At 46.9% G+C, this 25,955-nt stretch overlaps 1 protein-coding gene across 3 annotated transcripts in view; it reads left to right on the top strand.

The window, feature by feature from the left end:
• Positions 1-25,955, top strand: part of PC (pyruvate carboxylase) — a 104,770-nt gene that overhangs the window by 34,195 nt on the left and 44,620 nt on the right. Inside the window, exon 1 of one of the 3 annotated variants that reach the window (XM_036763083.1) lies at positions 21,800-21,865. The exons of 1 other annotated variant lie outside the window; for it this stretch is intronic. In XM_036763083.1, coding sequence (XP_036618978.1) covers positions 21,863-21,865 — 3 coding nt within the window. In that variant the 5' untranslated portion in view covers positions 21,800-21,862. One more of the 3 variants, XM_036763087.1, reaches the window with a different exon arrangement.

The following is a 25,955-nucleotide window of genomic DNA, read 5'->3' as shown; positions in this document are numbered from 1 at the left end:
CCATTTTTTCAAAAAAAAAAAAAAACAACTTCTTTCACAATGGTAGCAGATTCTGGCAGATAACTTCCCTTTTGTCACTACCTGTTTATTTCTGATTAAAGAGATCTGCCACATCATCTCCCCCTGAGGGTGGGTTCTTTCCCATCAGATGGCAAGCTTCACTAATAAAAACTGTATCCTTAAGACCCACATCCTCCTCGAAACCTAATCTTATCCTAAAAACGCATCGCTTTTGCTGACTTTAAAAAGCCAGGTTTTTTTTTTAGGCTTCTGACCCCTACTGTTTTTTCTTTCAGTAAAAACTCAAATCCCAGTAATTGTTGCCCCTCCCCTTTCCTTCCCTTCTGACAGGCGGGCTAAGGTGAATCTTCTTATCTAAACTAAGGGCGGGGAGGAGTAAGGAATTCAGACTGTCTTTTCCAACCTCCTTACTCAAAAAAGAACCTTGAATAAGACATTGAATGGGCGCTTCTATAGATAAGCATTAATTCTAATAATTCTAATTAGGTTCTCACCCAGAAACTCCGAGAACTCACAATAGTTTTGAACTGCAACCAATTGGCTTACAGGTGGAAATTCAGCAGGCCTTCCAAAATTACACAAAAAGATTTTACAGAACATTTTCCAAAAATATTTTCCTTAAAGCAAATTAACCCTTAAATACTGGAATTCATTAACTAAGTTGGTACCAAATGTCCTCATTCTCAAATATTGCCCAGAATTCCTAGATATTACAAATTCCTTAGTCAAAAAGTGTTATAATGGGAGGACACTTGATTTCTATAAATTACATACTCAATTAAATTAACCCTATCACAATAACAAAGTTTACCAGGACTTTAAAAAGCTTTTTCCAGAGTAATTCCTCTACACTGAAAACCACACAAGATTGATAAGAATTCATGACTAGATGGTTTCAAAAGTTCTTGTTTCAGTTAAAAACCTCAATTTCTTAATTAACTACGATTCTTAATCTAACAACATCCAGATTATAAGAGAAATTATTCTCTAACAGCACAGGTAATGCGATGTTAACCAATTTGTATATAATAACTAACTTAGAGATAAGTATACCACAAGCAATTATCATGTATCTAAGACTTGAAACAGATTCCAATTAATTACCAATCTAGTGATCATAACTGAGTTGGATAAGCAAATCAAATCTGATTCCTAACCACTGGTGGTAACATTTTAATTTCTAAGGCCCAATACTCTTAGCATTGTAAAAGATTACCACATTTTCAATATTGCTGATACATCTGTTTGTCAAATTATACAATTTAGAAATGTAACAGCGCCCTAAACATAATTATGCATTTTAAAACTTGAAACAACCCATTTATCAGTTAGGTGAACATATTCCTAAATCTCCTTGCACAGAGAATCTTTCATCTCATCATTTGAAACTATAACTTTAAATCACCAGATATATTCTCATAATAGAAAACTTTTTCACCCAGAAAGTCTGTTCTCATGGTTAAATATCAGTATTATTAATTATTTACTTGTTATAACCACATATAACAGTTCCAGATTTTATCACCTCCCTTTGGAAACCCAATTCACATATATCAAAATCAGATTAAAATTGCTATAATATCATTTCTTACCACACAATGGTCTTCTCAAATTCCACAATCTAAGAGAATTTTTGGGAACACAATGCAAGTTTAGAAATATAGAAACAACAATTTTCAGATGATGTCTATTGCATTTCCAGATTACCACATATAGAAATTATTCAGCTTATTACTTTTGGTATTTAAAACCTACTTCAAAAGTTAACAATTACATTAAATCAGAGAGAGATAATAATAATGTTGTGTCTAACATATACCGGACTTTATGTTAAGCATTTTATAATCATTATCATTTTGATCCCGTAACAACCATCATTATTACTTTCCCTTTAAAACTCAGGAAACAGGTCAAACAGAGATTAAAATACAGTTTTGCAGTTGGAACAAGAAGTGTGAAGTTACCTAGAGAAGTTACCTAGAGCAGAAGCTAGTATCCCAGCGGTGACAATTCTGGGAAGCAGAAAGTCCAAATCCATCTACCTTACCCTTCCCCCACAACTGCAAAAGTTACTGAGCCTAGGGCGGTTTGCAGCTGCTGGGGACAGAGTGGGCAGAATGCATAGGACCTGGGTGACAATTCCAAACTTTGCCAACAAGGATGGGCTACAAAGGTACCTAGGGGCACAGGACTGTCAGAATACTGTCAGTCTGTGAATTTCTGTCCTTCTCCTCCTTTTGCCAGGTGGGGAAAGGTGATTTAAGTTTTCCCTACAGTTCTCCTGCATTCTCTTCCCCTAATCTGATCTGGCAAGAGAGGAGTTTGTTTTAGCTGCTCTAACTTTTACTGCAGCTCTGGCTCGGTCAGAGACAGGACAATGGTGAAAGATCTCAGTGATTGTAACTCAAGTAACTTCACCTAAGTGATCAGCATTGGGAGGGTGTTTTAGCAAGAGTGAGCTCCTGGAGGGATTTTACAGTCTCAGGAGTTCTCTCCCAAAATTCCAACTAATCAATTTCCAAACTTTTAATGAATAATCAATCCCAGAATATGCTAAAATGTTTCAGCTCTATTTTTTTCTTCAAGTTCGGCTGGCCAGGCCAAACATTGAAAAAGGAAATAGAGTCTCTGTTTCCCTAACTGCAGCCTTAGAATTCTCTGGCTACCTGCGTTTCAGATTTTACATGGTATAGACATTTCACAGCACACGCTTTCACACAGACAGTTAACAGACAATTAACAAAACAAATACAGAACAAATACAGACTGAGCTCAGAGTTTAAACAACAGAGAATTAGAAGCTTTCATGAGTTAGCTATTAGCACCCCTATGGTCTTTGGGGAAGCCTTGGCATTCCTGATTTTTCTGACTCTCCATATCCTATCCCTTAGGAATGAGGAAAGGGGAGATGGAGGAGGACTAGGACAGGTAAAGGAAGGCGAGGAGTAAGGATAAAATGCATTTATCCTCCCCATAATCAGAGCCTTCAAGGGAAGGAAGCAGGAATAGGGCAGAAGGCAAAAACAGAGCCCTTAAGGGAAGGGGGAAAGGGAGTGGGGAGGGAAGAGAGAGAGAGAAGGCAACGGTAGCAGAACAGAGTTACCTCTCTCAGGATCAGAGCCCTTCCTGGGAGGCAGAAGGGGAGGGAAAAAGCAAAGTGCAGTTTTTCTCCCCAGGACCAGAGCCTCCAAGGGAAGGAAGGGAGGGAGTGGAGGAACAGTTGGACTTCTAATTCTAGTTTTTGACTGATCCATAGTTAATTTTCTAGATCAATCAGTGTTTCCAGGGGATCTATGTGCGTTTGACCGCAGATCTGTGTTTTACCACAGATTTGATCCCTGCCCCCAGAGCTAGCTTAAAGGGAATTTCCAGACTTCAACCAATTTTGTGGGAGTTCTTTTTGGAAGCTGGGAAGAGAGACAACTTACCCCACCTTGTCAAGGCCAAAATTCCAGGAAAAATTAATCCTATGGCGCCCAAAAGCGTTGGCAAGGTTGGGCTGCGTTGTCCCGTTTCCATCATTTCCATCCGAAAGTCACGGCACCATAACTGTTAAACCTGAAAATTTGGTTGAAGGAAACAACAGAGCTAGGTGATAGAAAAATCCATGTTGTTTATTATTTTCCCTTAAAGCATAGCGGAGCTAGCTTACTTGTACGTACAAGGAGTCAGAGTATAACTCTGGCTGCCTGAACAAAGCAATGAGAAAACTTATATACGTTATTTTAGCAGAGCTAGCAAGCCTGTATGACCTCATTTTTATGACCCCCATGTATGTTTAACCATGATACAAGAAGAGGATTTTCCTTAATGAAATAGATTGTAAATACAACAAATTAGATAGTTGTCAAAGTGTCAATTGGATTTGTAGCCCCAGGATCTCTGTGTTTAATTGGCCATTAACATTCCACCACATAGTATATGCCCATAAAATATTAAGATAAGGAAAAGTCACATAATTCAAGATAGTGTCTGGGCTCAAGGTTTTCACCCTTAATGACCATGGACAGAGCAAGAAATGCTCCATCTGGATTTGTTGATACAAGAGAACAAAGAGACTGTTAGGATCAGGCTTTTCTTCTGGTTAAGTAGTTCAGGCCCTGAGTCTTATTGAAATTACAAAAATGATATAAAATAGTATAATATTTTCCACACTAGTAATCAGAGAATGAGAATTGGCGAGAGAAGCAAGTGAAATCAGAGCCCCTGTAACATCTTGGGAGACGTGACATGAATGATTATGATCGGATAAAGGAAGGTCAGTTTTTGATCATTGAAGTGGAACGCTTTTGGGTGATGGAAGTGGCTGAAGGAGAGTGAAGGTGCTGGTAGTGGGGTAAGAGTGAGGAGCTGGCAGGTTAGGATGCTAAGGGCACATCAACACCTGTAAATTCACCTAGTATCAGGGCAGGGGTCAGGAAGAAGAGGAAGAAATTAGATCCTGAAAGGAGAGAGAATGACCAGCCTACCTGGGGGCCAGTGGACACAAGTCACCAGGATCTTGATTGGCTGATAGATACATTCTCGTAGTGTGAACTTCAAAAAAGAGGCTGCTGGGTGATGTCAGCCGAGGGAGATTCTGGGACACAGCGTTTGAGGGGAGGTGTAACCGGGCCTGCATTATCACGGGGCGGGGGGGGGGGGGAAGCAAGTTATGGAACAGGAATTCCAGCAGGTATAACAGCAGGCAGGTTCAAGTGGGGTGTGAGAGGAGAGGGTTGGGAAGATGGCTGGCAGAGAATGGAAAGTTGGGCTGGGAAGCGATTTACTAAAATGCAGCTAACATTAAGGAACACAAGGCTTGGTTAGTAGCAGGTGGCGAGAGTTTGCTATCCCTAGGGGCTTAGGATGCAGATAATTAGAAGGTTAGAACGCTTTTGGGGGCAGCATAGATGGCTCTGGCTCTGGCCCTGGCCTCCTCCTTTGGGCTAGATCTCAAAATAAAACTGATTATCTTCTCCCTAAAGCTGCCCCTCCAAATTCTTCCTGGTTTCTGGTGAGAACCTCATCCTCTCCTAATCACTTCAGTTTCTTTCTTTTTTTTTTTTTTTTGGAGGGGGGAAGGCAGGGCAATTGGGATTAAGTGACTTGCCCAAGGTCACACAGCTCATAAGTGTGTCAAGCGTCCGAAGGCCAGATTTGAAATCAGATCCTCCTGACTCCAGGGCCGGTGTTCTACTCGCTGCGCCACCTAGCTGCCCCATCATTTCTGTTTCTTTTCCCTAATTCCCTCACCACCACCCCAGCTTGAAAATTTGGGCACTTTCAGGACTTGTCAGTTCTTTTTCCACAAACTCTCTCTCTTCATTCCATGGCCACTAACCTAGCTCAGGCCCCCATCCCCTTTGACCTTGACTCACTTAGATGACTACAGTAGTCTTTAAATTAGTTATGTTCCCTCTGTTTGGACACAGTAGACTTCTGTTTGGAATCGGTCTGCCTGCCTTGCTTTGGGCCTGTCTCCTTCCTCGTCCAACCTCCACATGGCTGCCAGTAGTACATTCCTAAGTCTGACCTCATCATGCTGCATCTGGAAGACCTTCTGTTGTTCCCTGAGGCCAGCAATAATACCAAGAATAGCTAATGTTTCTATAGTGCTGAGTGTTTTATAGCTATTATCATTTAATATTCACAACAACCAGGAGAAATAGGTGCTGTTATTACCCCATTTCACAGATGAGGAAATTGAGGCAAACACGAGGTTCAGTGACTTGCCTAGCTAGTAAGTGTCTGAGGCTGGATTGGAACTCAGGTCTCCCGGCTTCTGGTCCAGTGCTGTATCCATTGGTACCACCCAGTTGTCTAAACAGATTCCTTAGACTGGCATTTGAGGCCTTCCCACTTTAGTTACTACCTGAATTCCTAGCATTATTTCACACAACTCTTTCATGAACTCTGCTTTCTAGCCATTCTGGAATATTAGCTGTTCTCTGACCTGGATATCCTGGGTCAGGCCTCTTCATTCACATGCAGGCCTTGCACAGGCCCACTCATTCCCCAAGGCTGGCTTCTTGGAAAGTTCTGCTGAACTGCTACCTTGTCCACAGGACCTTCCCTGCTCCCTTCAGGTATTCATTCTCTGGCTTGCTTGCTCTCCTACTTTGTCTTCTCCCTCAGTCTCTCTTCTTCCTTTCTTAACCAGCGTGGTGTGGTTAGGCTGGGCATTGTATCTGGACTGGTGATTTCGTTGGTGTTAGGAATTCCTTGTGAAGAAACTCCCTCTACCAATGTAGATCAGCAACTTTCCTGGAATTTTTTTTTTAATTTGAAAAAATTTATTTATTTCATTAAATATTTCCCAATTACATGTAAAAAATTATAAGAATCATTTAAAATTTTTTTGAGTTCCAAATTCTCTCCTTTCTTTCCTCCCCTCCCCACCTTGAGAAGGTGAGCAATGTGTTATCAATCATATATGTGAAGTCATGTAAAACATTTCCACGTTAGCCATATTGCAAAAGAAAACAGACAAAAAAAGTCAAGAACAATGAAGCAAAAAAGTCTGCTTCAATCTGCCTTCAGAGTTCACCAGTTCTCTCTCTGGAGGTAGAGAGCATTTTTCATCCTGGATCCTGTGGAGTTGTCTGGAATCATTATCTTAATCAGTGTAGCCAAGTCTTTCATAATGGACCATCGTTACAGTGTTGCAATGACTGTGTACAGTGTTTTCCTGGTTCTGCTCACTTCACTTTGCATCAGTTCACGTAAGTCTTCCCAGGTTTTTGTGAAGCCATCCCCCTGAGCATTTCTCATATAGCACAATAGTACTCCATCGCAATCATATAGTACAGTTTGTTCAGCCATCCCCAATCGATGAGTGTCCTCTTAATCTCCAATTCTTAACCACCACAAAAGAGAGCTGCTCTAAATGTTTTTGTGCAAACAGGTCCTTTCCCTTTTTCTTTGATCTTTTGGATACAGACCTACTAATGGTAATGCTGGGTTAGAGAGCTGCAGTTTTGTAGCCCTTTGGGCATAGTTCCAAATTGCTCTCCAGAATGGTTGTCCCAGTTCCACCTCAGTTTATTGTGCTAAAGAGTCCCCTCAGGCTGAGGGTAGCACCAGGCAGCACAGAGCTCTTTGATCCCGAGGCTGCTCTCTGTCCAGGGCACCATCCACACCTGCTTGGAGTCAGTGCAGAATGAGTAACTGCTGACTCTTAGCTCCAGCATTTACCTGTTCCGTGACCTGAAAAAGCCAGTTAATCCCTGAGCCTCAGTCTCCTCATTCCGTTTGTACCTACCTTACAGGGTCGTAAAGATCATCGTTATATTTATAAAGCATTCTCTAAATGCATGTCTAATTCCGTACATGCATTTAATCTCTCTGTGTGTACCCATATGCACGCACACACATACATGTTAACTATTATTTATATTATGGCAAGAACTTAGAAAAAATGAGGGAAAGAGGGGGTTGACCTGGTGGGATGGGTGAGGACCCAGACATACCAGGATGTAACAGTTGATCCTTTACAGGGGGAGGGGAGGGGCATTATAGGGGAAGAGAAAAGGAAATTGAAAGCCAAGTCAGGCCTCTGGAGTCATAGGACCTTGCATGGTAGGTTGGGGGAAGGAGTAGGGGAGTTCAGGGAATTGGAAGCAGGTTTTGGTATCCCTTGGCTCCGATGGGGCCTGGAATTTCTGCATGATTGCCTTCTCCATTCACTTAGTGTGAGATTCTAGAATGTGTTTCACTGAAGTCTCCTAGGAACCCAATATGGGGCCCCAAAGAGGCAGCACATTTTACAGTGCCCAGTCAGTTTCTCACTAAGAGGAGGCTCCTGGAATTTGGTATGGTGCCAATCACTAAAGCTTGAGAGAATTAGATTCTCCCCCCTCCCTCCAGGCCCCTCCTTTGCTCATTGACTGTGTGATTCTGGCCTTTAAGGCTTCATACAGAAGCAGAAAGAAGGTGAGGTGACCTTTGGCCAGAGTCTCCTCCTCTGAGCTTCTGCAGCAGTAATTGGAGGGCTAAGCATGTCTTCAGCTGTGTGTGTGCGCTCGCTGGAGCATGTGCACACCCCCACACCTCCCCCCCCAAAACACACCTCCCTACACACACACACACCCCTCTAAGTGCTGAGGATGTCTCTGCCTGTTGTTAACCTCTCCCCTCCCACTTGCCTGGTCACCAGTGGCCGAGCATTCTGGGTTAGGAGACCAGGCCTCACCCCGCCCCCCCCTGCCAAGAGAATGGATGGAAAATTAGCGCCTGCCCTTTGAGAGCAGAGGCTGGGCCACTTGTTGCCATTATAAAGCCCAGCTGACCACAGCCTGGCGATGAGCAGGTATTACTAGAGGTTCGAATCAGCAGAAACAAGGACCCCAAACCAGATCAGAGTTAATGCCCCCTCCCCCCATGTGGGGCAGGAGGGTGATCATGTGATCACATGTGGCATTATCCATTTCCATAGGCTTTTTGTTCTCTTCTCACTTGAGCAACCTTACTGAAAAGCTAGTTGGCAGGGTATCTGAGTAGAATAAGAGACAACAGTCAAAGCAGTCTAGTTGTGCCTTAGTCCCAGCTCAGGTAGAACAGGTGGATGGGGAGGAGGGAGAAGCTAATATCCTTGCAAGATTTGGTTTGATATGTAACAGTCCAGGCTTTCACTGTTGTCCATTACTCCAGCAATCAAGAGTTCGCTCCATAGCAGGTTTTCTGCCCTTGGCTGCTATAGGAAGATCTGGGGAAGGCAGTCCTTGTAACCCCACCGCCCCAGGATGTGACTGGTTCTGGGGTCACCTATTGTGCTTCTTGTCTCAGCTGCCTGGAAGGCCCTGTGGCCACCATGGCACTTTGTTTTCTGCTTCAGCTCCTGGAGGGGCATTTGTAACAGTTCTTAGCCCTCTCAGAGACAGAGGCACCTTCCCTGATTCACTTGCTTTGCTCCAGAGTTTCAGGGCCTGGGACAAGGAAGAGTGAGGGGCTGGCCAGGGAGGTAATGGGGGCCCCACCCTTCCTGGCTCATCCTTCCCGTCCCCAGGGGCCTTTGACAGGAGTCAAGGCAAGTCTGGCTTATGGGGAGTGGAGGGGGGTTAGGTGGAAGGAGGCCAGGCTACAGCAAAAGTCAGCCAGCACCTACCCAGCACTGGGCTAGATGCAGGGCATAGAAGAACAATGAATGAAACAATCTCTGCTCATAAGACAAGGAAGATGGCGCCCCATGGAGCCAGTGGGCGAGGAGGATTTGGGAGGTGCAAGGTTATTTGTCCTGCTCCATATTCCTTCATACTCCTTCTAGGCTCATCCTCCTTTCCTTTTACCTCCTCTCACTCTCTGCCAGCCACCACCCCTTAAGACCAAGTAAGCCACCAGGCCTCCCACTTGGCTTGGATTGACTCTAGCATGGCAGGAGAACACTTCCACAACCCAGAGGGCCTGGAGCATGGTGGGGCCACAAGGAAAGAAAGAAGAACTGGGGCTAGGGTGGGGGCCCTGGAGCAAGGCAAGAGAAGAGACATGAAATCAGACAACGCTCATACACAAGCTTTTTTAGGCCACAGAAAGTAATATGTTGAATTGTAGATGCCACAGCAGGTGCTGAGCACGGCCTGGGTGGAAGAAGTGGGGTAGATATCAGGTCAATTCGGTGCTCCCCCCAACAAGTGCCAGGCTGGCCCAGGCCACATTGGACAGTGACTTGAAGATACCAAACCCTCCCTCGGTCCTGGGCTCTTGGACTACCCAGCCTGGCCGGGCCCAGCCCCGCCCCTCCCACACACATACTGTTTCGTTGACTTATAAAATGTGTATATAAAACAGAAAAGACCAGATTTCCTTCTCACCCTTACTATAAATACCTACAGACTCTCTTATAAACATACACTCAAAGGTACTCACTTTTTTATGTGCATAGACATAAATTGAGCACAGCATACTTAGAGAAAGACAGATACTCAACATAAATACGTCTACAGACACACAGACACAAATTCATTAGAAAAGGTGTGCTTATCTTCACAGACACATTGTGATGCATACTTTCTGCTAGCAGACAGAAAGCTTGGAGGAAGCAACAAGCAAATCTATACAACACAAATTATATACAGGAGAAATAGGGAATAATTACCAGGGGGAAGGCAACGGAATTGAGAGGCTGGGAAAGGCTTCCTGGAGAAGGTGGGATTTTACTTGGGACTTTAAAGGAAACCAGGGAGGTCAGCAGGCAGAATGAGGGAAAGAGAACCTTCCAGGCCTGGGTCACAGACAGAAAGCCCAGAGCTGAGAGTTGGAGGCCCTTGTTCGTGAAACAGCCAGGAGGCCATATCCAGTGATACTGGATTGAAGAGTACGCGTCAGGGAATAAGGTGTAAGAAGACTGGAAAGGTAGGAGCGGCCAGGTGATGAAAGGCTTGGAATGACAAGCAACATTTTGTATTTGATTATGGAGGCAACAGGGAGATACCAGTTCATTGAGTAAGAGTGACGTCGTCAGACCTGGACTTTAGCAGAATCACTTTAGTGGTTGAATGGAGGATGGACTGGAGTGGGGAGAGACTTGAGGCAGGCAGGCCCAGCTGCAGGCTAATGTAGTAATCTAGGTGTGAGGTAATGAGGGCCAGTACCAGGATGGGAACAGTGTCAGAGTAGAGATATGGGGCCTATTTGAGAGATTCTGCAGAGGTGAAATGGACAAGCCTTGGCACCACGTTGGATACGGGGAGTGAGAGATCATGAAGAATCCTGGCTGACTCCTGGGGTTCGATCCTGAGAGACTGAGAGGAAGGTGTTGCCTTCCACAGTAATAGGGAGGGGAGGAGCTTGGGGGGAGGGGAAGTTGAGTTCTCTTTTGGATATGTTGAGTTTAAGATGTCTGCTAGACATCCAGTTGGAGATGTCTGAAAGGCAGTTAGGGATGCAAGATTGGGGGTCAGTAGAAAGATTAGGTCTGAATAGGTAGATTTGAGAATTGTTAGCAGAGAGATAATTGAATCCATGGGAGCTGATGAAATCACCAACTAAAGTAACATAGATGGAGAAGAGAAGATGGCTCAGGACAGAGCCCTCTCTGCACCTATGGTAGGGGCTGGATGAAGACACTGCAAAGGAGACCAAGAAGGAAATGTCAGATAGGTAGGAACAAACCAGGACAGAGAAATGTCACAAAAACCTAGAGAGGAGAGAGCAGCAGTGAGAAGGGGATTAGCAGCACCAGAGGCTGCAGAGAGTCCAAGGAGAAGAAGGGTTGAGAAAAGACCACTGGACTTGGCAACTAAGAGATGGATAGCAACTTTGGAGAGGGTCGTTTCAATGGGATGAGAAGAGAGGAGTTGAAAGCCCCTGTTGTAGACAGCCTTCTCCAAGGGGTTAGCCACAAAAGACAGGAGAGACAAGGGGTGATAAAAGGGATGGATGGATCATGTATGAGTTTTGGAGGATAGAGGAGATATAGGCATGTTCGTAGGCAGGGCAATGGCCAGTAGAGAGGAAGACACTGGAAACAAGTAACAGAGTGGGGATGATGGGGGCAGTCTTTTGGAGGAGGTGGGATGGAATGGAATCACTTGTCTAAGTAGCAGGGTTAGCCTTCATAAGGAGTAAGGCCACCTCTTCATGTGAGACAGGAAGGAGACAGCCACAGAAGGTATCTGAGTGATAAGAGATGAAGAAGAGGGAGCTCATGGGGAATGGCCGCAGATTTTTTAATGTAAAGTATGAGGCAAGTTTTTTCCCCTGAGAGAATGGGGGAAAGGGGAAGGTTTCAGGAGGGTTGAGGAGGCTGAAGAAGTTTGGAATTGCTGCTGTGGGAGAGTGAGTGGATTAGGGAGCTATAGAAGGATTGCCTGGCAGCAGTGAGTGCCCAGTTGAGGTTATGTAACAAAATTGCAGTAGACCCAGATAGAACAGTTGCATGATTTTCTCCAAATTCATTCAGCAGCAGGAATGTAGGAGCAACGACTGTGAATAGTGGGAGTGATCCAAGGCTGAGGCTTGGCTGGTCATGACTGACAGTATGATAAGAGAGCGAGGGACGTGAGAGATCATAGTATAGAGCTGGCCTGCTTCACAAAGGGGTAGAGTCAGAGAATGGATTGGAGGATTTCTCAGCTCTGCAGCATCTCTGAAGTGTGGCCCTTCTGTCCTCAGACACTGCCTCATCCCCCATGCGTGGAATATTGCAGCAGTCTGGGGAGGGGGTCGGTCTGCCCCTAGTCTTCCCCCACTCCAGTCCAGTCTATCCTCCATTCAGCCACCAAAGGGCTCTTCCTAACGGCCGCTCCTTTCCCCACTCAGCAAACTTCAGTCGTTTTCTGTCAGTTCCTGAAGCAAATACAAAATCCTCTGCGTAGCATTCAAAGCCGTTTATCATTTAGTCTTTCCCTCAGTCCAGTGACCCTGGCCTCTTGGCTGCTCCAGCAACAAGATTCCCCTCTCATCTCAGGTATTTCTCTGGCCCTCCCTTTGCATCTCTGCCCACTGGCCTTCCTGGCTTCCTTTAAGCCTCAGCACCTCAGCTAAAATCCTGCCTCCAATAGAAGCTGTCCCCAAGCCCTCTTAGCGCTAACATTTGCCTTCCGTTAATTATTCCCTATTCCTCCTGTCCAGGGCTTGTTTGTACATATTCCTTTGCTTCTTAGCTCCCCTGTTAGACTGTGAGTTGAGGGCAAGGATGGACTTTTGCCTTCCTTGTTTCCCTACAACTTTAGCACAGTGTCTGGCACAAAATGGGCAGTTAATAAGGGTTTATTGCTTGACTGATCTAGTGTGGTTAATGGGGGCAGCTAGGTGGTGCAGCGGATAGTGTGTTGGGCCAGAAGTCAGTAAGACTCATCTTCCTGAGTTCAAATCCAGCCCCAGACTCTTACTAGCAAGTCATTTCATCCTCTTTGCCTCAGTTTCCTATCTGTAAAACAAGCTGGAGAAGGAAATGGCAAACCACTCCAGTATCTTTGCCAAGAAAACCCCAAACGGGGTCCCAAAGAGCCAGACAGACACAACTGAACAGTGCTGGGTGATGGCTGAGGGTGGACGGAGGGCAAGGTTTGGTGTGGGAAGACAGAGGGGCAAGTGGAAAGCCAGTAAATGGTGATCTGATACAAAATTTCAGAGGTCATGAACATGGAGGTGGTACATTTATGGCTGATAGTGAGGCTGGAAGTCTTATCGTCTCTGTTTGGGGGCTGAGGGTGGGTGACAGTCACACCTAGACCTACAGACTGTTTCTTCAGAAGCGAGGTGGGTATCTATAGTCTAATGAACATACCCCAGCATTTCCAGCAGAGCCACCTGAGTCCCCAAGATCTCTTCTTTAGCCTCCGCCCCCTTCTTGTCCCAGCTGGGGCAGCCCGGGCCTCTCGAGGCCATTGAGGCAATGGGAAGAGCGCTGAGGATTTGTTGTTATTTTTGATGGTCAGTGCCTATTCCTTTCATCTGTGGCTCTGTAATGATTACAGTTTCTGTTGATCTCCACGGACTGTACAAGCGATGAAAGCCAGCCAGTTTTACTTAACGTCACTGTTCACATAAAGCAAATTCTGAAATCTCTTACTCCCTCATTTTCTTTTTTCTAATTTTCTATTTCAAAAGTTCCTATAGGCACAAAGCAGAATGCTGGAAAATCATCGAGGAAAGAATATGCATAAAGAAGTATTTATTTTATAAAAAAAGTCCAAGAATCCCAAAGTCTGCAGAAGCTTGGTTAATCAGACACTGCAGAACTGATTTAATCAGCATAAAATTCAAAGAGCTTTAGTTCTGTAATCAAAATTACTATTTGGAATTGGGCAAACTTGAACAGAGTGGTCAGGAAAGAAGGGAAGGGAGAGGTGGTGGGAGGGGCGAGGGGGCACATTGGAAAGTGACCACTGTCAAACCCAGGAAGTTTCGTGGTTTCTCACAGAAAACATTTTCTCCACCCAGTTTTTCCTTCCAAACTTAAGTCCGTCGAAGTCCAATATATTGTCTTAATTGTTGAATTTTTTTTGTTTGGTTTTCTTGGTGACAGTACAACTAAATAGTAAGTTTCCTACTTGGCCTGTTCGCTGGAAGAATGAGATGATTTCCAACACTTTGTTCAGCTCCACAGTGAACTGCCGGTCTCTTCTACGTTTCAACTTTGAGCCTATCCTTCAGTGTCAATGGACTGTCCATTGGTTTTGCTAACAAGGATGTCTGTAGCTTCAAAATGTCGTCCATGCATCCTGGGAGACTCTCCAGGAATAGGTTCCATTTTGACACAGACTTGACTTCTTGGCCTTTTTTTTGTAATATTTGCTTGCTCTTCAGTACTTGTAACTATTTCAATCTCAACAGAATTTTTTACTAGTCCACACATGGGTGTGCCTTGTTTCGTTTGACCTGATTTAACAATTTCACCCATCACTGTGAAATCAAATCCTGATGCCAGCATGTTTACTGGATGTGACCTTCAGCACGTCACTGCCCTTCCCTGAACCAGCGTTTCCTCATCTCAAATCTGTCAGAGAGTAAGCATTTAAGTATCTCCAGTATGCCATACGCTAGGCTGAGCCCTGGGAATGCAGATACACAGGGACGTGACTGAAGTTTCCTCCCGGCTCTAGATCCTTTGTGACTCGAAGAGCTGACACCACTTTCCCCCAGCAGGCTGAACCTTTGCTCTTGTCACCCTGGGCCAGCCCTTGGAGGACAGCTATGCAGAGATTGTCCAGGAATGAGAACCAGGAGCACAGAACTGCTTTACCAAAAAACGACCCCTAGAACTCTTGCCCTTGGCTGGGGCCAGGCCAGCAGACTCTCCTGCCTGGGCCAGAGCCACCACTAATAAGGGTCTGTGCCCACCTTGGTGAGCCTACAGCTGGAAGTGGTGCAGCCATCTAAGGGATCTCTTCTGGCCTCTTGTCAAGTCCTGGGGACCAAGGAAGGGTTTTCTGTTATCAGAGATAACAGAACTCTGCTTCTGGTTCTTAACATTCCTACCAGTGCAGGATCATCTTAATGTGTTAACTCAGTGCTTCAGCCACCACTCAGGAAGCTCCAAGTGGCTAGTAACCATGCCATTTCATACTGTTCTTAGGATCACTAGAATTTAGATTAGAGCGCTGTGTGGCCTTGGAGGTCATCTAGCCAGACAAGAAAGGGACTTGCTCACTGCTTTGAAACCTCACCTGCCTGCTGAGTAAAATCTGCTAGTTACACTTCAGTTTTAGACTGTCTCTTGTGACGAAGGAAGGTTGGGTATACCCTCCTTAGGCTCATCTGCATGTGCCGCTTCTCTGTCTCTCCTATAGTACCTGCCACAGGTACTTACTAGGCCCATAGTGTGTGTTGAAATGTGTCCAGAGTGAAGGGATGAAACTCTGCCTGGCAGCCTGGCATGGTGGACATTTTCCTGATCTGTTCAAGGCTTGCTAACTCTCTGGTAGTTGAACTAAGGCCATAGTAACAGAGGGCCATCAGCAAAGCTCGGTGGGCTAGTAGTGAGATCAGTTTGTGAGAGCTTAGAGTCTTGTCTGGACAAGAGAGGGACAGAGCTCCCTCCCCTCTGGCGCCTGATTTCTGTGAGGGGAGCTCTGTGCTGAGGTGTTCTTGGCCAGTGGCTCCTCTCACCCCAGGAAGGCCATGAGGACTACCTGGTGATGCCTCCTGTGGATGTGAGGCCCGCTAACAGCCGCCTCTCAGCAGCCTTTCTTTCCTCCTCCCTTGTAAATGGAAGACACAAAAACCTGGCTTGGAAATAATTGCTGGGTTTAATTTGCAGCTGATAATGAAGTTGCTAATTACTGCTTGCTCAGTGTAGGTCTCAGGTTGTCTGGAACTGAAAACACGTCTGCTGGTCATTGCTTCTGTTCACTGTATACTTGTCACTACTGGAAGCACCCAGTGTTGGACCATAGTTGGTAATAGCCTCTACTGAATGTGCCTGAGAGGCTGTCCTCTGGCTTTTGAGTCAGCCTCCAAACTGGCCTTTGCCTTTATTTTTTAAAATTAACAAAACCCACTCCCCGCCCCCACCTCCCCCCGCCACTGAAAAGGAAAAAACTCAATAGTCAACATTTATGTAGCATTTTAAGATTTACTTTACAAATATCAACTCATTTTGTCCTCCTAACAACCCTGAAAGGGAGGTGCTGTTATTCTCATCTACAGAGACAGAAGTCGAATGACTTGCCCAGGATCATGCAGCTGGCAGGTGTCTGGGGCCAGGTTGGAACTTGAGTCTTCCTGACTCCAGGCCTGGCGCTTCCTGCACCGGCGATCAAGCCAAAAAAGGATTCCCCCATTGTCCACATCCTCAGACCCGTGCTTCCGTCTGCACCTGAGTCCTCCTGGATCTGGCAAGAGGGGGGAAGCATTTTTCCCACCATCAGGGCACTGGACCTGCCTTTCCCAGTCACTCGTCTCTGGTGCTGGCGTTGCTGTAGAGGGTCTTCAGGCTTGGCCTTCCTCCATGAGATCATGGTCATCCTGCTGATTCTCTCCGTCTCTCTGTTCCAAATTGGTTTATTAATCAGCAGTTCGGAGCCTCCTTCATGCCGGGTGCTGGGGATATGCAGACAGACAAGGAAGGGCTCCTGCCTTCGAGGAGCTTACCTTCTGTCTAGGGAGACCACTTGGCCATGTATAGGAAAATGAAAGAAAGAGACAGTTTTGGAGGAGACACTGGCTGTGGAGGGAATCAGGAAAGGCGTCATGTAGAGGGCGATGCTTGATTTGGGTCTTAAAAGAAACTAGAAATTCCAAGAGGCGTAAGTGAGAAGGGAGAGTATGCCAGGCATGGGGGGAGGAGCAGCCCACACAGGGACATGGCCAGGGGAGACGACAGGCCCACGTAGAGAAAACCTGAAGAGGAGATGGGGACGGGAGGGCAGGGGCCAGCCTGGGAGGGCCCGACAGGCCAAACCAAAGATGGTGTAGTAGTTGATCTTGGAGACATGGCCGCAGGGAGCCTCAGAACATATGGAATTGGGGGAGGAGAGAGGGGCTGTGCTTAGACCCCTCTGTAATGAAAGTGACCAGGGCAGCCATGGGGAGGTGCCCCTGGAGACAGGCACTTCCGTTAGAAAGCAGGAGAAACGAGCCAGGCGAGGGGACATCTTAGTGAAGTTTTTTGAATTCCCCATTTTCGTTTCTTTCACACAGTGCAGTGATCCACCACATTGACACCCTACCAGTTGTCCAGGTGATGGGTGGTATCTCGTTGTACTTTTCTGCTCCTGCAGAAATGCTGCTGTGACTGCGGCGGCGCAGACAGAGTCAGAGGCTGACAACAGTTTCATCACTCTCCCACGTAATTCCAAGTGGTTTTCCGGGATGACAAGCCTCGATCACAGCTCCACAAAATGATTATTGCTTCGCAGTCTAGTCTGACATCTTGAGTTGATAGTAAGCCCCCGGAGCCTGCTTTTTCTCATCAGTGCCTTTGACATCTCAGCTCTTTCTGCCTCTGATTATTATTCCACCTCATTATAGGAAATAGTCTCTTGTTTTGTTTAATGCAGAACGCAATTAGTAAGCTCACATAGGCAGTATTTTTATTATTGGTTCAGGTACAATCGTAGATGATGCCTCTTTAACTATTAAAATTTTCCTTTACTTTCTGAGAAGCAGCGGAATGTAATGGACCAAGAGGTGTTCTTGAAGAGGCTGCTTATCCCACATTGGCTGTATGACCCTGGGCAGGTCACCTCTCCAGGTAGCAGAGGAGGTAGTGACTTCATAGCTCCAGGGAGGGAGTTTTCTCCTCTCACCTCCTCCTCTGTCCCCCTCCTCTCTCCTTGTTGGAGGCTCAGCCGGCTGCCAGTTTGTCCTTCATGCTTTAGACTCCTGGGCCCCTCCTCTTCTTTCTGGACCCTCTTGTTCCCCAGCAGCGGCAGTGACTTTCAGTCCAGAGCAGCGGAGTAAAGGGAGGGCTCTTTTGGGGCTCCAGGATTGGCCCCAACCAGCCTTGGGACTAGCCCTGTCATCCCGAGTCTGTGTTTTCACTTAACAATGGGGATTTTTAGTGCTTGTTGGGGTGGGGGTGCCAGGATACTTTGTAACCCTCTAAAGACTGAATTTGGGTTGTTATGTTATGTTATGGGTTGGCTCTGAAATCCTCCTTTGAGAGGAGTCAGAAAAATCAGTCAGAAAGACCCAGGTTCAAATTCTGCCCCTGCTACTTACCAGCTTTGTGACCAAGTCACTTAACCTTAAATGCCTTAAATTCTAAAATCTTAAGCTAATTAGGCTTTAGCTCCTAAAGTTAAGTTGACATTCTCCCTTAAGAAAGTTTCCTCCAGTGATTAGAAATCAAGGCTTCTCTTCCTAATATCTGCTGGGGGCTTGATAGAGAAAAGCCCCTGCTTTCTTTCAGAACCTCCAGGCTGGGAGGCAAAGGAAGAGGCCTGGGGTGTCGAGGAGGAAGGGGAGAGAAAATGTTTGGTCAGCCAGCCAAGATTGTTCCCTCTGCACTCCGGTCGAGCCCTCCATAGTCTCTCCTTTCCCTTCCTTCTTTCACAGAGTTCTCAGTTTCTAGAGATTACCTGAAGAGGAAATGTATCGTAGGATACCTTTCAGTACTCTTTCCTCCCCTCCAGCCCTCAACCTCACTCCCAGGGTTCATGTGGAATAACTGCTTGTTGGAAAAGTGAAGAAAAAGTGGAAACAAAAACGAGTGAACAAGAGAAGTCCTGAGCAAAGGGCCATATGGGTGTTTTTGTTATTTCATCTGATCCTGGGTTCCCCTTCTTGGTTTTCTCCTAGCCTCTGGGCCCCTTTCCCTCATGATTGGAATGTTCTGCCCCTCCTTACTCGGTTACGTTTCCAGAATCCATGTAGCCCATAGAGATCTCCCCTAACCTCAGAACCCCACAATCCTTAGGTCTGTTTCCCTTACTTCCGTCTCCTTTTCTCTTCTTTACTTCCAATTTCCAAAAGAGTGCTGTTTATTCTTCATAACACAGTGATCCCTTCCACATAGTGACTCTCCCCATCGCAGTTTCAACACATGGAGTGTCGGGAATTTGGGGAGTTTCGTGGAAGCTGCAGATGACATGAGAAAGCCAGCAGACAGCACAAAGCCTATAAACCAAATAACCCAATTTTTATAAGAAGGTACTGGAAACATCCCATAAAAGAAAAAGAAAAAGAAAAAAAAATCAGACTTCTTCTGTGGTACAAAGGGAGGACCAAAAAATTTACAAGGATTCTCCAGATTGCTGGGGGGGGGGGGGCGGGGCGCGGGACACTGTGCCCCTAGCCTAGCCCCTAGCTAGGGGAGCAGTGCCCCCCCATGTGGAAGGGATAACTGTAATTAGGAAGTATTACTCTTCCATATACTCTCTGATTCCACTCCTCACAGTGGCCGGAATTCCTTTTCTTCTGAAGTGCCCTTCTTATCCCACCCTCTCCCTACCTCCCCCTTGCCCATCCACAATGAGCTCATTCTTTTTCCCCTCCCCTTCCTCTCCTGTGTTACATACTTCAGAACTCCTCCACAGAATCTCTCCTCTCCCTCTTTGTGCCAGTTGTGGAGGAGAAAGTCGGTGACTTTCCTTTTTGCCATCACCAACCAGATGGAGAGTAAATGAAAGATAGCCTTGGAAGGGAAGGCACTGGCAACTTGGGCACTGGGAAAGGCCTGAATAAAATGGGGTTTGATCTCAGTCTTGTAGGAAGCCAGGGAGTCTAAAAGGTAAAAGGAAGAAGGAAGGGATTCCAGGCCTGAAGGGCACAAGGCTATGAAATGTAAGGAGCAGCAAGTCGGCCTATATGGTTGGATTCCAGAGTGTATTCAGCTACACTAGGAATGGAGGGAGAAAGCATTCACTAAGCACTTATTATGTTCCAGGCGCTGTGCTAAGCTCTTGGGTTATAGATACAACCAAGCAAGACAGTCTCTGCCCTCAAGGAACTTCTAAGGGCAGAAAACCCATGGGGAAAAAAAAGGAAACTGGAAGGGGGTGGGGGGGGCAGGGACTTGGGCAGGTTTGGAGTGGAGTGGAGATGGTTGGGAAATGGCATAGAGGCTGGACTTTATGCCAGAAAAGGGCCCAGCACCCCAGGAGCTGAGTGTAAAGGGGAGTGAAGGCAGTGGTTAGAGGGAAGGTGATATGGTGTTGGAGACATGGCATGGTGTGGAAGTGGTGTTAGAGGCCTGAGCTGGGGTGGGAAAAGGCCCAAAGTTCACCCGGAAGGGAGTAGAATGTAAGATTATTGAAAAGTTAGGAAGAGGCCGGACAAATGCCAAATAAAGGATTTTATATTTGATCTTGGGAGTAACAGAGAACCATTAACGTTTATTGAACAGGGAAGTGAAGTGGTTAGGCCTCTCTGTTTTAGGAAAATCACTTTGAGAGCTGAGTGGAACATGGTCTGGAGTGGGGAGAGACTCATTAGAAAGCTGTCATCCAGGTGTGAGGTGGTGGAGGCCTGAGCTGGGGTGAGAGCTGTGTGAGACGTTTATGAGAGCAGCATTGGCAGCCAATTGGATCTGGGGATGAGCTACAGAGAGGAGTGAAGCATGACAGGCTGAGGTTGTGAACGGGGTGACTGGGAGGGTGACGATGTTATTACTGTGTTTCTCAGGCTCTCCCTTCAGGATTTTCACCTGGTGAAAGCAGTGAAATTCAAACCAGCTTTTCTGTTTTGTTTTACTCCGATGGGGAAAGAATGATGGAGCCACACACCAGCCTGGGTGTGTGTGTGTGTGTGTGTGTTGTCTGTGTGTATTGTCTGCTTTGTGTGTGTGTGTGTGTGTGTGTGTGTTGTCTGTGTGTATTGTCTGCTTTTCTCAGGGTTCATTCCATGCTCAGTGGGGTTCCTGCCTGTTAAGGTTCAGCCAAGCTACCTTGTATGGGAAAAACTGAGCCAGGGAGAATCCCTGTTTGACTGATTGCCCTTGTGATAGATTAAACACTCCGGGCCCGCTGTGTTATGCAGTTGTTTAATCTATCACAAGGAGCTGACCAGAGACTGATTTTGTTCCCTTATTAACTTAGTCTGTAGGATAATCAAGCCCATTTATCTTTATGACAAGTTTTCCTTTCCTAGGTGGTAATTTAAACATTTTCTGATGAATTTCTCTATGTGCTAGTCCCTTCCCCACCTGTGGCTATGTACTTACTTCATATATTGCCTGTGTTTATTTATCGAGGGACATTTTGTTACCACTAGTAGAATGAATATAAGCACCTTGAGGACAGGCACTGCCTGGCTTGTCTGTATCCCCAGTGCCTAGCATAGAGCATGTGCTTAATAAATGCTTTTTGATTGTAACTGCTCCCCCTCCTCCAGCTTGCTAACTAATAGTAGTAAAATAGTGACTAACAGATAATGTGTCAGAATTCAAGCCCTGGCCCAAGAAATCAAGCCTTTTGACTCCAAAGGTGGGTAGGGAAGGGGAAGGAAGAAAGAGAGGAGAGGAAGGGGTAGGGGGGGGGAGTGGAGGGGCAGAGAGGCAGAGGAAGGGGAGAATATTGTGTTGCTGTTTCTCAAGTGGAGAGGCAGAGGTACCGGGGGACCCCAGCAAAGCTGGGGAAAAGGCAGTGTGCTTCCCCAGCTCTCCCTTTCTGTGCTGGCTGCCCTGCCCAGCCCCCCTTCCTGGCCCTGCTTCCTTGGCAGCCCCTTGTTCGGGCTGAAGAGTCAGTGGTCTTCCAGGGGAAGGACTTCTAGGCTATGACTGTGGAATGCCCTTCTGCCAGCTCACTCTCACCCCTGACCTGGTTTTTTTTTCCTCCCTTAAACTGACTTTGCTCAAGGCCTGACCCTCGGCCTGAGATTGGATTTATGGGCAGCAACTTTCTCCTCCCCAAATTGGAGCAACTGGGAAATCATTAAAAGGGGCTGAACCTGAGGGAGGCAAGTTAAAAACAGAGAGGCCCCCAGGAAGCCAGCCCTGGGTACCTTGAGGTGTCTCTGAAGACTCTTCCTGCCAGCCATGGTAAGGGACCAGGCTTCATAGGTCTGCTGCCACGGGTTTACAAGGACATTTATGTGTCTTAGAGAGCCCTGCTGCCTGCTACTGCTCCCCTTGCTCCATTGGAGGTTGACTGTCTGCCAGGATCTTTGGAGGTGAGAAGGCAAGGGAGTCTTGAGGGCACTGGCAGCTCCTTGGAGGATAAGCATGTGTAGGGCAGACAAACTGTTTTATTAGAAGATCTGGGGCAAGGAGCGCTAGATGCCAAGGAGGTTTGACAACTCTAATCACTCTAGCTAGCATTTATAGAGCGCTTTATATCCTAGCTGAGGATAATCTGTGGTGAAATGGGGGCTCAGAGCACCAGGAAATACAAGGTTAGTAGTGACAGGAGGAAGCTTAGGGAGTAGGGGGTGGGTCCCAAAGTTCTGTGTGACTTCTTGTGGTGGGAGTTTCAAGCCTTCATAGAACTACTAAGGAGGGCACCCTGGCGGTGGTGAAGATGTTTGCTCTCCTGGGAAGTGAGCAGCTCTTTAGGCCAGGTGGCAGCCAATGGCCCCCGACATGGCCTACAATAGTGACTGTCCGATTATCCTGCAAATCCAGGGTAGGAAGCTGAGGGAAGCCTGTGAAAGGCTTTCCCAAAAGGAGAATGGTTTTTTTTATCTTGTAGAATCACAGATGGCCCAGAAGTTACACAGCTGATTAGTTAGGGCTGGTAGTCCCCAAGCCTATCTCTCTTCACCAGAGGTAGTGGTTCATGAGCAGCTGGGAAGCCAGGCAAGCTATCTGGAATTGTCCCCACACCTAAATGGAAGGAGAGAATTGCTGCCCTCTCCTCCTTCTCCTCTCCCTCTGGGGAAGGAGAAGCTGATGAGGGCTTTAAAAAGGCTTTCCCTTTATCTCCAACTCCAAAAGAACCTACCTCTCCTGGGTCCTGGGGCGGAGCCTTTCCATGCTGGGGCCAAAGGACAGACAGATGGGGTAGTTATTGGAGGTTTGTGTTCTGCACCTCCCAGAAGGCAGGGCACGTGAGTCCTCTCTGGTGTGCATCGGCTGTCCTGTGTCAAAGGGACAGGATTTAGAGTGAGGAAGGGCTTCAGAAATCATTCAGAGGAGACTGAGGCCCAGAGAGAAGTGACTTCCCAGGGTCACCCAGGGAGTGGGGCAGCATGGGCAGAGCCTTCCCTGTCCTGGCCACACCTGGGCTGTTGACAGCATGAAGGGAAGGGCCCATGCTGCCGTTTCCTTTGCCCTTCTACCTCTGTTATCTGACTCTTCTGAGCATTTTTAGCCTCAGCTCAGGACATCTTGTCTGCAATTCCGTGAATCATATCCCCCAGAACGTCTTTCCCAACTGTTCTTCCGGTCCTGTTCGCCCAAGCCCAGGCCTTACTGACTCCCATCCCCCGTAGCTCTCTTACCCCCCAGTCCCACGTGCTCGGAGTGTTTTACCTGCATGCACGTTCTCCGGGCTTTCCTTTTTTCCTTGTTCTTCTGTCTGTCCCCCATCCGACCATGGATTTCTCGGTGGCAGGGGACCCTTTATACCCTCCCTAAGCATCGAGTAACCTTTGACACTCAGATCAGAGGCATTTGGCTTTTCGAAGGGAGTTGGGACTCTAGGTGCTGGGGAGAAAGAGTCAGATGGCAGCTTCTCAAAGGCTTGGTAGGAGGAGAGGCTGGCAAGAGAAGAATCACTTCAAACAGGTAGAACTTCCCCTGGGAGAAAGGAAGTGACTTCTCTGCAGGGGAGGAACATCCCTTAATCATAACCTTGTTGATCTAATTCCTAATTAAATCCTAATTCCTAATTCTAATGACCTAATTCTCGCCAGAACCTCTGAACATCAAAAGCTTTTTCTGGTTCTTTGGGTGATCCTTGTCTGTGGGTTTGGGGGCTGCCTTGGGGGGCATTTCCCACTTGCTAATTCCTTAAAAAATTAGACCCCAGGCTGAAAGCCTAACTCTTCACCCCTTTAATTATGGTTAGATGCCAGCAAAAGCAACCATCCTGCAATCTCTCTTGTTCCTCCCAACCCACCAGCCTATGACATCCCAGCACTGTCCTCCAGAACCGCCTGTTTACCTTGGCTATCTTTAATATGGATGCTCTTTCCAAAGATGCTGAGGCCTTTTTAGCCTGACTCTGCCCAAGCCTCTCCCCTCTGAAGGAAACCCATTATGGAGGGGCCTCACAGTGTCTCGAAGCCCTTCCTCCACAGCTCTTCACTTGGTTCCCAGTAGACTGGCTCTTTGGTTATCTCTCATCCTGTCCATGTGACTTGCCCACCTCTCAGCAGTGGGTAGAACACTGAGGGGTAGGCCAAGGCCTGCCCTCAGCTGGTCCAGATGATTGCCAGCACTTGGCATCATTTCCTTGGTAGCTGGTTGGAGTCATGGAAAGACTACCCCCTGACCTGGCCCAGACATGGTACTCTGAACCTCCAGACCTGGGATGTGAGGTTCTGGGGCTTGTGAGGAGCAAGAAAAGGCTGCAGTAATGGGGCTGTATTGAATGTATTTCATTTAGGCCTGGCCTGTGGCAGGGGAGAATTGGGGCTTCTTCGGCTGGGATTCCTGCCCTCGATTCCTCCTCTGCAAGCTTCAGGTGGGGCTAGGAGCTCCAAAGAAGACCCTGCTTGACTTCTGAATCACACGAGCTGCTGCTGCTTCCAAACTCACTCCTTGCTCAGTGCACAGGATGGGCCCTAGACTGCTCCTCAGCCTGAACCGCAGCTCTGGACTGCACGGGTCCCCTTCCTGGTCCATCTTGGATCTGGGGAGGGAGTGACAGAGCTGCCATCTGGCGCCTGTTCCTGGCACTCTCCACTATGTTAGGCCCTTCTGTGCTGGATCTGGGCCTCCTCTGTGTCCTGGGGCACACTTGGTCTCTACAAATGGAGAGCTTCCTGTGTCTTTGTAGCCCCTGGCCACACTATCTCCAGGGTCCAAATATCTCTATTTTCCTCTGCTGACCTGAGCTAGAAAAATGACTTACTGTGACTTTTTTTCTTCGATTTTCCAATCATGATTTAGTCCGGTGTGTTTTCTAGACCTATTCGAAGGAGTTATGGAGTGAGGGGCTCAATGTACTTCCTGCTACTCTGCCATCTTGGCTCCTTCAGATCATGACTTGGATTTGTTTTCTTTAGACATTTTATTGATCTATTTTTATATCAACTACATTTCTCGGTATATTCCTTCCCTTCCCCTACTGAATGAGCCATCATCCCTTGTTTAAAAAACTATGAGGAAGAAAAAGGTATTTTTAGTAAAACTAACCAACACTTCAACCAGTCCATGCAGTGTTCCGTGCCTCTGCCCTGGGAAGGAGGTTTACTCATCCCTCATCTCGGACAGGGCTCGGCCCTGGCACTGACTTGATGTAAAGCAGGAGTGAGTGGGTAGTATTTAATGAGAAAGCAAAAACCCTGTAAGAGGAGGGGATCCGTGTCTCTGACTAGCCATTAGAAGGAATGGGAGAAGCAAGGGCCAAAGGGAAGTGTCTGGAGGGGCATGGAGATGTGCAGAACGTGGCTGGAGGAGGATAGACCATGCCATGAGTATCTCTGTTGGTAAGTGAGACACAGGAAATAGGCATTTGAAAACCCACCTACCTAATTCTGCTCAGTTATTTTCATTTTAGCTTGGCATAACAAGGCAACAGCTCAGATCCCCATTCTCAAAGAGTTGGAGTTATGTGGTGAGACAGGCCTTGGGAGAGAAGTTGTCAGATTCCCAGGTCTAATTTGAGAGAAGGCTCTGCTGGGACAGTAGGACGGTGGGGCCCACTGAGGGGAGGCCTGGTTTTCCTGGGCTCCTGCATGCTCTTCACCCCTGAATTCATGATTGTGACTCTTCTCACATATTCAGCATTTGGAGAAACAGTTTGCCTAGAGCACAAAGCTTTCCTGCTGAGCAAAGTTCAACATTTACTTCTGTGTTTAGGATATTCGTTTCTGGGAGAATTGCACTGGAGGCTAGCCTTGTAGGAAGATGAATTAAACATTTAGTAGCCAGAGGGCAAAGCACTTCTGATTTAACCCTGAGGCCTGGGACCAGGCCCTAGGAAACCACTCTCTGGCCTGAGGGAGGCTCTGGGTCCACCGCC

This window comes from Trichosurus vulpecula, chromosome 6, assembly GCF_011100635.1.
Source record: "Trichosurus vulpecula isolate mTriVul1 chromosome 6, mTriVul1.pri, whole genome shotgun sequence".
Classification (NCBI taxonomy): domain Eukaryota; kingdom Metazoa; phylum Chordata; class Mammalia; order Diprotodontia; family Phalangeridae; genus Trichosurus; species Trichosurus vulpecula.
The sequence above is the reverse complement of the archived record's forward strand: the minus strand, read 5'-3'. Positions and strand labels throughout refer to the sequence as shown.